Genomic DNA, 12,914 nt, shown 5'->3' with positions numbered 1-12,914 from the left:
GTCTTAACATCAAAATGGAAGTAAAAAAATAAGTTACATTGGAGAAGAGATTGTGCTTTTGTTTCCACAGAAAAGGAAAGGCTGTGGATTCATTCAAGGCTGATAGAGATCAGGTTTGATTGGGGTAGTCCCCTGAAAATCCTGGCATCAGACATAAAGAAATAAACCTAGAAAAATACAAGACAGGTGCTGTATATTTTGCCTGCTCAAACAGGAAACAAAACATCATCTCTGGCTAGCTTGTATACAGTGCACAGTCCATAGTTGTATTATGCATAGCTATGTGCAGATATGTATGTTACCTTTGAAAGTTTATGTGTTTTCAGAGCACAGGACCAGACACCAATGAAAACAGGTGGCCCTGGTGATCCAGCCTCTCAGAGTGCCTCTGTTGCAATTTCCTCAGAGTTCTACATTCAGAATAGCTTCAAGGCTGCAGGCTGAGATGGCCCAGCCTCACAAACTATTCTAGCCAGGAATTTATCATTATCCTAATTTTCTCAGGGTCCCCAAAAGATGTCAGTGCCCCAAGAAACAGGAAGCAATTTAAAAGCATAATGCCCTCTTTCCCAAGAAGTGGGGTGGGAGGTTTTTGGTTGTTCAATAAATCTTTGTTATCACCTAGGGGGGTTAGGCACAAGTCATTATTGGTTATGGTCAGGGAGGATACTAAGCAAAGAAAATTAGATTCAGGAATTTCATTCTGAAAAGAAAAATGGGATGCAGAAATGATAGGATAAGAAAAAGTGGGAAGTACACTTGAACCCATTGGCACAGGAGACCTCTTCCTAAAAATAACCCCAGTAGCACAGACACTGAGAGAAACAATTAATACATGGGACTTCCTGAAACTGAAACGCTTCTGTAAAATAAAGGACATGGTCAAGAAGACAAAATGACAGCCTAGAGAATGGGAAATGATCTTCACTAACCCCAACGGTACAGAGGAATTTTGGGTGACTGTCCGGGCAGCGAGATGTCTCTGTCATTTCTAGAGTTTTAAAAGTTGCTTTTTTCTTGTTTGCTTAGGTAGTATTGTATCTTTCTGGAGTCTTTGATGGAGTTAAGAATAGTTAGTTATAGTTTTCCTTAGTTATGATAAAGATTATTGTAACTTTTACTTGATAACTGTTTCGTTATATGTAATTTTGCTATGTTAAAGTTAAAGCCTTTTTTTTGTTTGTTTGTTTGTTTAAACTGAAAAAGGGGAAATGAAGGAGGAAGGTCATTGGCTAATAAAGGAACTGCCTTGGCCCATTTTATTGGTTAGAAGATAGGTGGGAGGAGTAAACAGAACAGAACGTTGGGAGGAAGAGGAAGTAAGCTCAGACTCGACAGCTCTCCTCTCGGGAGCAGACGCCTCAGAGAGACGCCATGCTCCTGGCTCCTGGGCAGACGCACAGAATCTTCCCGGTAAGCGCACCTAGGGGCGCAACACAGATGATTAGAAATGGGCTAAATTAATATGTGAGAATTAGCCTAGAAGAGGCTAGATCGAAATGGGCCAAGCAGTGATTAAAAGAATACAGTTTCCGTGTAATTATTTTGTGTAAAGCTAGCCGTGGGGGCAGCCTGGTGCTGGGGACGCAGCCCCGCCGCCCTTATTACTACAATATGATACATCTGCTCCTGGCAGCACCAATCAAAGAACCTTCATATGTAGTTAGCTTTCTATATGGTAAAATTTAGCTACTAGGCAAATAAACGGCCCTTTCCTCAATTGCTGACAGTATAATATCCAGTAAATAGGGGCGGCAGGGCTGCCCTTTCCTCAATTGCTGACAGTATAATATCCAGATTGAACAAGCAGGACACAAAAGAAAATATCTGCCAAATTTTGTCAAGACAAGGTAGGACAGCCCTTCAAAATTCCTACTTCACAAAAAAGCCTGTCACATCTCCTGGGTCTATAGGCCAAAGATGGATGTTCCAAAGTTGGAGAGAAATCTTGGGTGACTGTCCAGCCAGCTAGCTGCTTGTATAATTTCTATAGGATTGGAAGTTGTTTGCTCTGTACTTCCTGTTTATTCAAGTAATATTTTAATCTTTCTTGGGTTTCTGATGGAGATTGAAGACTAGATAGTTATAGTTTTACAGTTTTCCTTGTAATAAAATTATAGAAAAAAAACTTATATAAGAGATATAAGTTTATAAGGTTGAGAAACATAAAAGCTTAATTTGTTTATCTAAAAATGTTTTTGAGGTCGGAAAAGATAGTTTTAAGATGGTAATACAAGTTATAAGAGAAAATTGTTTAAGTATAAAACTTTAAATACATTAAAATAAGAGATAATAGAGAATTTTCTCCAAATATTCCAAATACAAATGGACTGGACATTGTAAATATAATTCTTACTTAATTAGTCTTATTACATATAGTTTTATTAGTTAAAGTTAATACCTTTTCCTTCTATTTTGATAATACCTGATAACTCTTCTTATTGCATATAACTTTACTATGTTAAAGTTAAAACCTTCCACTCATATTTAGACAAAAGGGGGAATGTTGTGAAATAATCTTTTTGTAAACTATAAAGATGTGTTACTCTAATTAGTTTAATAATATATTAAATGGCCAATAGTTAGGCAGAATTTTCAGGGCAGAGAGCATGGTGGTAAGAAGAGTGAAGTTGCCTGACAGACACAGGTCAAGCAGGATGGGCACTACAGAGATGAGGTAATAAAGTCATGGGGCAGAAAGTAAATTAATAAAAATGGCCTAATGTAAGTTATAAGAGCTAGTTAGAAACAAGTCTAAGCTATTGAATGAGCTTTCATAATTAATAAGAAGTTTCCATGTGGTTATTTTGGAGCTTGCAGTTGGGACAGAGAAAGACTGGATACATACTAGAGAGATGCTTGCACATCTATGTCTGCAACACTATTTGCAGCAGGCAAGATAGGCAACCAACCTGCATTGTCTTCAACAGGGGAATGGACAATATGGTGGTGTTGAGTACAGTCTTGTTGAGTAATAATGAAGAATGAAATTATGTCATTTGTAGGAAAAAAGGAATGGAGGTAACTATCGTCAATACACATGATATACTTAAATCAATGTGATAAAATCCATGACCTTGTACAAAGAGTATGTGCCAGTAAAATTTAAAAATATGATAACAGAAATAAACCTCTCAGAAAGAGTAGCAGATAATTTCCAGAATACAAAGCAGAAAGACAAAAATCTTGGGAAACAGAGAAAGGATAATTATAGAAATAGGCCAGGACTCCAATATCAGTACAATAGTTCAAGGAAAGAAAATAAGGAAAATTATGTGGAAGGAAAAAATGAGTTAATTTAGACTGGAGATTCCAGTTTCAGAGAGATCAGCAAGGGACAGGGGACAGCTCAGTTTTTGAATCTTGCCTAGTACATAAAAGGCCCTAGATTCCACACGTTTACCACAAAAATAAAAAGAAATTATGCCCCAAATACAAAGATAATTAAGAAAATAATGCCAATAAAGAAATTCTAAGTATTAGTTCCATATCATTCTGAGAAAGAGAACTGTGTCTCTTGAAAAGTAACAAAGTGGAGTCATTATTTTTCTAGAAGTCAGAAAACCATCTTCAAATTTCTGAGAATAATCCTTTCTTAGAATCCTATAAAGCATTAAGGAACAATAAATACACTTGTTCGTACAAGTTCTCAAAAACATGCAAATATATTACCTAACACGTATACTTTCTAAATAAACTATTAGATTTATTCTACCAAATAGGGGGTAAAACAATGAAAATTACATGAGGCTAGAGAGATGACTCAGCAGTTTATATCACTTGTTGATTTTGCATAGGACACAGGTTCTATTCCCAGAATCCGTGAAGTGCCTCCAACCATCCAAACACCAGTTCCAAGGGATCCCTTAGCTTATTCTGACTCCCATAGGTATCAGGTACTACTGAGGGATAATTCTTTTGTACACCGTAAAGATTTGTCACTCATATTGGTTTAATAAAATGCCAGTAGCCAGGCATGACATCTAGGCAGGGCAACCAGACTAGGAAAATTCTGGGAAGAGGAAAATCAGAGAGTCAGTCACCAGACACAGAGCAAGCAAGATGAGAATGCCTTACTGAGAAAGGGTACCAAGCCACGTGGCTAAACATACAAAAAAATTAATGGTCAATTTAAGTTGTGAAATCTAGTTAGTAATGAGCTTGAGCTAAAAGGCCAAATAGCTTATAATTAATACAAGTCTCTCTGTGTTTCTTTGGGACTGAACAGCTGAGAAACAAAAACTTCCACCTATAAATGGCGCCCATGCAAAAATACAGGCAACACATGCATACACATAAAATTAAATAAATCTTTTTATAAAAAGAATTGGCATGTAGACAGTAGGTCAGGCTACTCAAGAGACCAGTAAGAAGTACCTCCAACTGATATGCACCAAGATTCTGAGATGAAAGCAGGTCAGAAATCTCTAGAAGGTATTTCTTTAAGATAAAATTTAAAGATAGTGGGGCTAGAGAGATGGCTCAGTGGTTAAGAGCATTGCCTGCTCTTCCAAAGGTCCTGAGTTCAATTCCTTGCAACCACATGGTGGCTCACAACCATCTGTAATAAGGTCTGGTGCCCTCTTCTGGCCTGCAGGCATATACACAGATAGACTATTGTATACATAACAAATCAAAAAATAAATATTTAAAAAAAAATTAAAGATAGTGTATGAAAATATGAGGAGGACAAATCTCTATGATTCCTAAAATTGAAAGAGGTTGGAGTAGGAAGAAAGCAAAGCATATAGAAAATTAAATGAGAAAAGAAAATGGTAAAACACACACACACACACACACTCATACACACAAGAGAGAGAAGGAAAAGCAACCATATTTTACTATATGAGTCATCTGCCCAAAGAAATTCCAGTCTTAATAATTGAGTTAAATATAGCCAATTGATCTAACAAAAATATACTGGAAGCTTTGGAGAAAAAGAATTTCATGCGGATATGGTCGTGGGACAAAAAACAGTGAAAGAGACCTAAATCTTCATTTTCTAAAGCAGAAAGGAGAAAGACAAGCATGTTATTTAGAGATAGGGAGGCAAATACCAGAAGAAGCTAAAAGTGGTTGCCTCTGGGGAACACCAAAATATATTTATATGTATAAATGTACGTATGTACTTTGCTTGAGAGAAGAGTTGCTGTTTTATATATAACATATATATATATATACATATATAATTTAGTCAAAGCAGAAAATGAAACTGTTAATGAGAAATATTCCAATATATTTCAAAAAGAATATGTTCAATACTTAAATGATTAATACCTGGAAAAAGGCACATTCTGAATACTTTCTCCAAATTAACTCTGACCTGGGTTTATTCTGACAGTACTTGGCATACATCTGAAAATCATCTTTCTGTAATAAAAAACAAAAGCAAATATATTACTAATTTATAAATATGAATTTTTATTTCAAAAAAGCTGAACAACAGAGTGGGTAGCCAACCATTGTAGTGAATGTGACATAAAATGGCCTGCTTTGTGTTCCACGGACAACAGGATATATAATTCTACAAGCAATTTCAGAACTCCTGCCTACCAGATTTGCCAGAGTAAGAAAAGTCTTATCTTTTTGAACTATTTATTACCATGATCTAATAAGGGCCCCAAAATGAGTTTTCTGTGCTACTAGTCTGCTGGCTGTCTAAATAAAGAGCTTGCAGCTAACTTCCAAGTTACAAGTAGTTCATAATTCATCACTGGGACATTATCACATCTAAGCACATGGTTGCACAGTTTGTTCTCCCTTGAATCATTTTCCCTAATCTTCATCCGTCTCCTACTCACACTTTCATCTCATGAGTTTCTTCTATACAGCCTCTGTTTATATCCTCAGGCTATGAACAATGTCCTTCTTTGGTGTGCCATAGGACCCTTTGTATATCTCTAATGGAGGATAACTCATTCTGTACATGCATTAGGGTTTCTATTTCTCTACCGAAATGCTCTTTAGCTTGGTATCCATGTCGCCCAGCATAGTGCTTGGTAGACAGTAAATATTAAATAGATGGCTATTGAATTGACATATCATCAAGAAACATTTATTAAACCACCACTACTACTACTAGACAAGAACTCTGCCAACTTTGACAGGGACAAAGACATATAGGATATGAGACCTCATCAGGCTGGGAAATAATTTACATATATATGTAAAGGTACACAGTAAATATAAAATGTCCTGTAAGTAGCATAGTGTTCGGTATTTTTAAGGATGGGCTCTCACTAAGTACTCCAGGATGGCCTGAGACTCAAAATTCTCTTGACTCTACCTCCTAAGTGCAAGCACCGTCACGTCTTTCAAAGTAGCAGTGTTAAGAACTAAGGATGTTGGACCAATGGCTGTTTAAAAACGATGATGAATTTATCCGTAGTTCAGACATTTTTATGTTTAGAACACGTTGAGAAAAGGTAGTATCATACCTTCTTTCTTAGTCCTGTTCTCATTTCTCATTTTTTCTCAGGCTTATTCTCTTCAACAATTTCCAAGGTAAGACAGTTATTCTAAATTTTCAACAATCTCTTTAATCTAAGTGATTCCCAATCAGAAGAGGTTTGATTTTTCAGGAAGAAGAAAAACTAGATAACTAGATAAAGATTTTTTAAATTCTATGGTTACATAATGAGACTCTCTATCATTTAAGTTTTATTTTTTAAAATTGCATCTTTTATTCTAACTTTAACCAAGTTCATAGTTATTCAATTAATATGCTCCCATCTTTCACATCTTCCTAGCTAGGGTGGTCACTGGATTCCTGAGATTACCATTGCTACTACCTGAGTAATTGAAACATTTAATACCAAAGAATAAAAGTGTACCTTGATCGCCCTACACATCATTTTCTTCAAATAAAATAGTTTTACATTAAGAACTTGCTAAAATTGTTGTGTCTTCTCCAAAAACATAAAGACATTAAAGGAAAGGGGATATCTTATCTTTAAGCCTGATTTATACAAGAGGTACTTTTGGGTTTCCAAAATTTACATAATTTCAAAACAAATAATCAGACTAACCCTTTCCAGGAAACAAGGTCCAACTCTTTCTGGAGCATTAGAGCAATCTTCCAGGCTGCTCATAAAAATGCTGTGAAATTTGCAGAGAAAAAAGTTATTTTTGACATATAATAAAACAGTAAGTAGCTCTTTTTTTTTCCATCTTTTGAAACTGGGTCTCCTTATGTAGCCCTGGATGTCCTGGAACTCACTACATAGATCAGGTTGGCCTCGAATTCACAGAGAGACCCATCTATTTCTGCCTCACTAATGCTGGGATTAAAGATGTGTACCAATGACACCTAGCAGTAACTCTTTTTGAAAAAACAAAATCACCAAAAACTTCAGTTTAGCAATTACGTACTTGTTATGGAATTCATATATTTCTGCCATATTTCCAAAGAGAACATCCTTTTTATTTCTCAGTAGAGGTGGAATAAGATCAAACATCTGTGGATTGTCCATCTCAGATCTGTAGCCCTATTAAAAATAAATAATTTTTGCATTTTAAGTATTTATATTAAAGTTTTGTTGAGTCACTGATGATATCAGTACATCAAAGTGAATAAAAGACTTGTGGGTACAGCTTTTGAATTTTAACATTTAAATCCCTTAGTTACCAGAATTATCTGTGGCATTTTTTTTCTTTTAGTATGCAGGATAAGAAAATCAAAGCTTCGACTACATGGTTAGAATAAAAAGGTAGTACTTTGGCCTTCAAGGCTTTTATTGTAGTGTTGGAAACCAAACAGAAACCAACTATGAAAAATTATAGTACAGAATATAAAGGTCTCCGTAAATTGAAAGTAAGTGCTTAGATTTCTGTTCAGACCAAATTAGTATCATGGCATTTGTGTCAAATGAGTATTTTTATCCCACCCTCAGTTTTTTCCATCTCAACCTCTAAGTAGCAGCCTGGGAATAATTATAACAATGCCCCATGTCCCTAAGAGAACAGCTTCTCTTTTCTATAAGAAATTCTAAATCACGTATCCCCACTACTGAGAAGGAATATAAATGCCGTCATTAAAACAACATGTATTCTCAAATAACAGCAAACATACACTGCTACCAATGACGGAGAGAGAAACACAAGACTGCTTAGAATACTTTCTAATGGAAGTAGCCAGGGACAAGTCAAGAAAATGCGGCGGGGGGGACGACAATTTGCTACACTTACCAACAAAACAGTAAACAGTTCTCCAACATATGCCTTTTCTGTCTGTATCAGCTCATTCAGGACATGGCTACAACGAACAGAACATAATTACCAGTTAATGTCCTACTCACAAATCACGGTACAATGGTTCAGCTATTATCTTTAGACATAATCTAAGGGAAAATAAGCTAATCTTGTGGAACTACCTGAGGATTTTGTTCCAGCATCAAAATATGAAGCTTATTTTATGGGTTTTGGAATCAGTACCACCCAGAAGGCTCTTAAACAGATTTAAAAGAAAGAAGTCTGGGTGTGGTGGCACACACTTTTAATGCCAGCACTCAAGAAGCAGAGGCAGAGGCAGAAGAATCTCTGAGTTCAAAGTTAACATTTATTCTAGGCTTGCCAGGGCTACATACCAAGACTCTGTCTCATGGGGGGGGGGGGTTCAAGGAAGAAACATGTTTAAGGCTATGTGCTAACACAAAAGTGATTTCTAATTCACTTAGATTAAGAATAAATTTATTAAAATGTTGTGGAGTATTATTTTATTTTAAGATGTATTACATTCATTTTTGCTGTGGAACATTTGTTTAATGATGCAAAGGTATGTTGCATTCTTTTATATTGCATTTGTTTAACTCTGCGAAGTTATGTTACTTTGCCTGTCTAAAACACCTGATTGGTCTAATGAAGAGCTGAATGGCCAATAGCAAGGCAGGAGAAAGGATAGACAGGGCTGCCAGGCCGAAAGAATAAATAGGAGGAAAAATCTGGGAAGAAAGGAGATCAAGGAACAAGACAACATCATGGGCCAGCCACACAGCCAGACGTGGAATAAAAAGAAAGATAGGCAGAAATAGAGAAAGAGAAAAGATGAGCTAATTTAAAGTTAAGAATAGATGGCAAGAAACAAGCCAAGCTAAGGCCGGCTTTTGTAAGTAAAAATAAGCCTCTATATGTGATTTATTTGGGAACTGGTTAGCGGGCCCCTCAAAAAAACAAATAATAAAAACAACCAACAACACTAAAATCTCACAAAACCTATTTGGGAATGAAAGGCAAGTTTTGATCTTTCTAGACAGCTTAATTTCCTTTTTAAAAACCAATACATGCCGAGTACGTTCCACGCTATCCCCAATTCCTAGACACATGGTAAAATCATTACCCTTTTCCTCACATTGGATAGGAGGAAAACTTAAGACTCTACAGCACTACTGCCTGCCATCTCTATCAAATAAAATACATTTTATTTTCAACTGGCATATTTAAATTTTACTCCCCTCTGTAATATAAGCCACCTACTTAACCTCTACCTTTGTATATTTCTTCTTTTCTTTCTTATACTTTAAAGAATTTAGACCCTGTAGTTTTATAATGAGTCTCTTTCAATTATCTTTAATAATCTTGGGATACATATATATCTCCATGCAATTTGCTGCAACCTGCTGGCTATTTCCAACACCAAGATATGAAACTTTATTCCCTTTGGTTTTCTGAGGCAGGTTCCACCATGTACCTCTGGCTGTCCTTGAATTATGTAGACCAGGCTAGCTTCAAACTTGAAAGATTCACCTGCCTCTTCCTCCACCCCCAAGGTCTGGGATTAAAGGAATGCACCTCTAGGCCCAGATCATTATATGAAACTTAGAGGTAAATATTTTCAAGTTTAGAATATTAACATAAGAATATAAAAGCATGTAAAGGGGCGTTGCTAATATCTATGAGGTAGTATCTAGAATCCTGTATGGCTTTTCACAAACCACTTCATTGATTTTCATTTATTTTAAACTGAAAGAAACTGTCATGGCTTTAACTGTCAACTTGTCACAAAACGACAATAGCCTAAGAAAAGCAAACAAAAACTGAATAATTGCGCAGTCTGACTTGTGTACATAAGTCAGTGGGGGCATTCTTTCAATTGATGTATGAGGACTCAGCCCAGGCTGGGTGGTGCTACCCCTGGGCAGGTAGTCCTGGACTGTCTAATAAATACATACATACATACATACATACATACATACATACATACATACAAAAACTTAGCAAGCTATGGGGAACAAGCCAGTAAGCAGCATCCCTCCATGGCCTCTGCTTTAGTTCCTATGTCAAGAAGCCTGCCCTGACTTCGTCTCATAGTGAACAGTGATCTAGAAATATAAACCAAATAAACCATTTCCTCCCCAAATTGCTTTTGATCTTTATCACTGCAACAGAAACCAAACTAGAACAGATGGTACATCCCAATCCCAAGGGTACAACATTTCATTTATTAGTGCAATCATTCTGGGAATCTAATGTACACCATGGCTACTATCATCAATGAGGTATCTTATACAGAAGAAATACACTTAAAAAGTAGAATTTACACACTATGTTTTACCCTAAAAAGCAACAATCAGTGTTAACTAACTTGCTATAGTAATCATCTTATCCCCCACATACACACATACAGACATACGTTATATAGATATAGATATCTCATATTGTATATCCTAAATGTATACACTTTTTTCCAATTATATTTCAATAATACTAGGAAACACAGGCTTTGGAAAGAATGCATGCTGCTCTAGCAGAGGACACAGGTATGGTTCCCAGGATCCACATAGAGGCTTATAACCATTTGTAACTGCAGGTCCAGGAGCTCTGACTCCCTCTTCTGCCTCCCTGGTCACCAAGCACACACATGGTACACAAATATGTAGACCAAACATTCATACACATAAAATACAAATTAGATAGATAGATAGATAGATAGATAGATAGATAGATGGATGGATGAATTAATGAAAAATAAATAAACACATGATCTGAACTGATAAAAACAAAAACAAATCAAACACTTTCATTTTCCTTTTCAATCTGGAGATGAAAGATACAAAAGTCCTAAAAGCGGACTAGGATGTAGTTTAGGGCAGAGCACTTGCCTTACAATCCCTAGTACTACCAAATAAAAATCATCAGCTCCTCAAACCTAAATCCAAGATGTGTGACACCTTGCTAGTACTCTATTAATGTCCTCATTAGGACCCTATTTTGAAAACATAATTCTAAACACATGAGCCTTGGACACCGAACCAGAGTCTCCTGTAAAGAGGTGTACATATGAATGTAGGTAAAAAAAGAAATAATACTTCTTTAAAATATCCAAGTTATTGTCCAATCTGGGAGAGTGATCAGAATTCCTCTTCTCTTGGCTATCCTTAACGACTTCAATCTGAAATAATGAAAAAAAAGTTCAATCATGTCTATGTAGGTACAGTACTTTCTCAAATATATCTAATACCAAATTAACTTCAATCCTAACCTTGAAGGTAAACTGATAGAAAACACTGTATTTTTTTAAAACTTATTCCCCAAGGATACATGCCAAGACCCTCGAGGATGCCTGAAACTGTGGACGGTACTGAATCCTCTATGTACTGCACTTTTCCATAGATACATATGCATGATAAAGAAATATAATTTTTAAATTAAGCACAGTAAGATTAAAAATAATAATGCATAATAAAATATCTTATAATAAAAATTATATAATTCTATATCTTTTTTTCTCTAGAATTTTCCAGTTAATATTTTGAACCACCATTGACCACAGGTAGCTAAGCGTGTGAAAACATCAAGAAACCAATAGAAGCTGGGCATAGCGGTGCATGTCTTTAACCTCAGCACTCTGAAAGCAGAGCAGGTAGATCTCTATGAGTTTGAAGCCAGCCTAGTCTACAAGTTGAGCTCCAGGACAGTTCAAAATAAGGGAGGGAGGGAGGAAAAGAGGGAGGGAGGGAGGGAGGGAGGGAGGGAGAAGAGAAAGAGAAAAATTAAAAGGAAACAAATAGATGTGTTTCCTGCATCCTGAGTCAGTCTCTGCACTGTCCATGATAAACTGGACTCTATCCTTCATACTTACAGTGCCACACTCATTCATGAAAGAAACCACTATCTGTAGAAAGATAAAGCATTGCTTAGGAGGGTGGAGGTGGGCAGTATGAACAAGAACTGGAACTGATACACAGAGCTCTGCAGAGATGATTCTGAACTTAAACCAGGACTTTAAGAAATACTGCTCACACACTGGGACTATGCCAATACTTCAATTAAACACAAGGCAGCAGATTTTTCTTGTACGTGTAGGTTTTCAAATGTACAAGGTCTGTGTAATGAATGGAAAACATGCCTAAAATCCCCATACTAATTCCGCAATTATAGCAGCACAGCCAACTTTGAATTCATTAATTAATTGTACTTACTTTACTTAATTGCATGTTGCTCTGAGCTTGAGTCTGTCTCCAAGACTTCTTTACTAGTAGGGAAATGTAAAATAACGTTAGACCAGAATTAAAGTCAACCGTTTTAGTGACAACATGGTGTGTGTTCATTGAAAAGAAAGCGAATGCTTCAATATATTTGTTAGTATTTTAAATCACTCTACAGAAGACAGCAATTGGTTAGATGTCTATATAAATCCAACTTTTTATGGAATATCATTTTTCTATATACTACCCATTTCCTCATTAACCACACAATCACCTACTTGCCAAAAGAAAGGGGTGTTAAGTAGTCCCAATTATGCAATTATGTTTATACTTAGTATGCAATCTGCCACACAAACATTCCATCAGATTGTACTTCACTTGCTAACTGGATCAAAGACTTCTTTGAATCATACATAGCCCTACATGTATGAGACCAGGGAAGACCAGGGAAGGGTACTTGGGGAGGGTAGTGAAAAGAACAAATTATGGGGC

At 36.2% G+C, this 12,914-nt stretch overlaps 1 protein-coding gene across 1 annotated transcript in view; it reads right to left on the bottom strand.

Moving 5' to 3' along the window:
- LOC121437470 (proto-oncogene DBL-like) overlaps positions 1–12,914 on the bottom strand; it is a 73,041-nt gene that overhangs the window by 27,400 nt on the left and 32,727 nt on the right. Inside the window, 6 exon segments of the mRNA XM_041637342.1 lie at positions 5,278–5,370; positions 7,029–7,098; positions 7,372–7,487; positions 8,188–8,254; positions 11,304–11,386; positions 12,417–12,469. Coding sequence (XP_041493276.1) covers positions 5,278–5,370; positions 7,029–7,098; positions 7,372–7,487; positions 8,188–8,254; positions 11,304–11,386; positions 12,417–12,469 — 482 coding nt within the window.

This window comes from Microtus oregoni, unplaced genomic scaffold (genome assembly GCF_018167655.1).
Source record: "Microtus oregoni isolate MIOR12 unplaced genomic scaffold, Mior012 000052F_ref0000163, whole genome shotgun sequence".
NCBI lineage: Eukaryota > Metazoa > Chordata > Mammalia > Rodentia > Cricetidae > Microtus > Microtus oregoni.
Note: the sequence above shows the minus strand (reverse complement) of the source record. Positions and strands in the feature narration are given on the sequence as shown.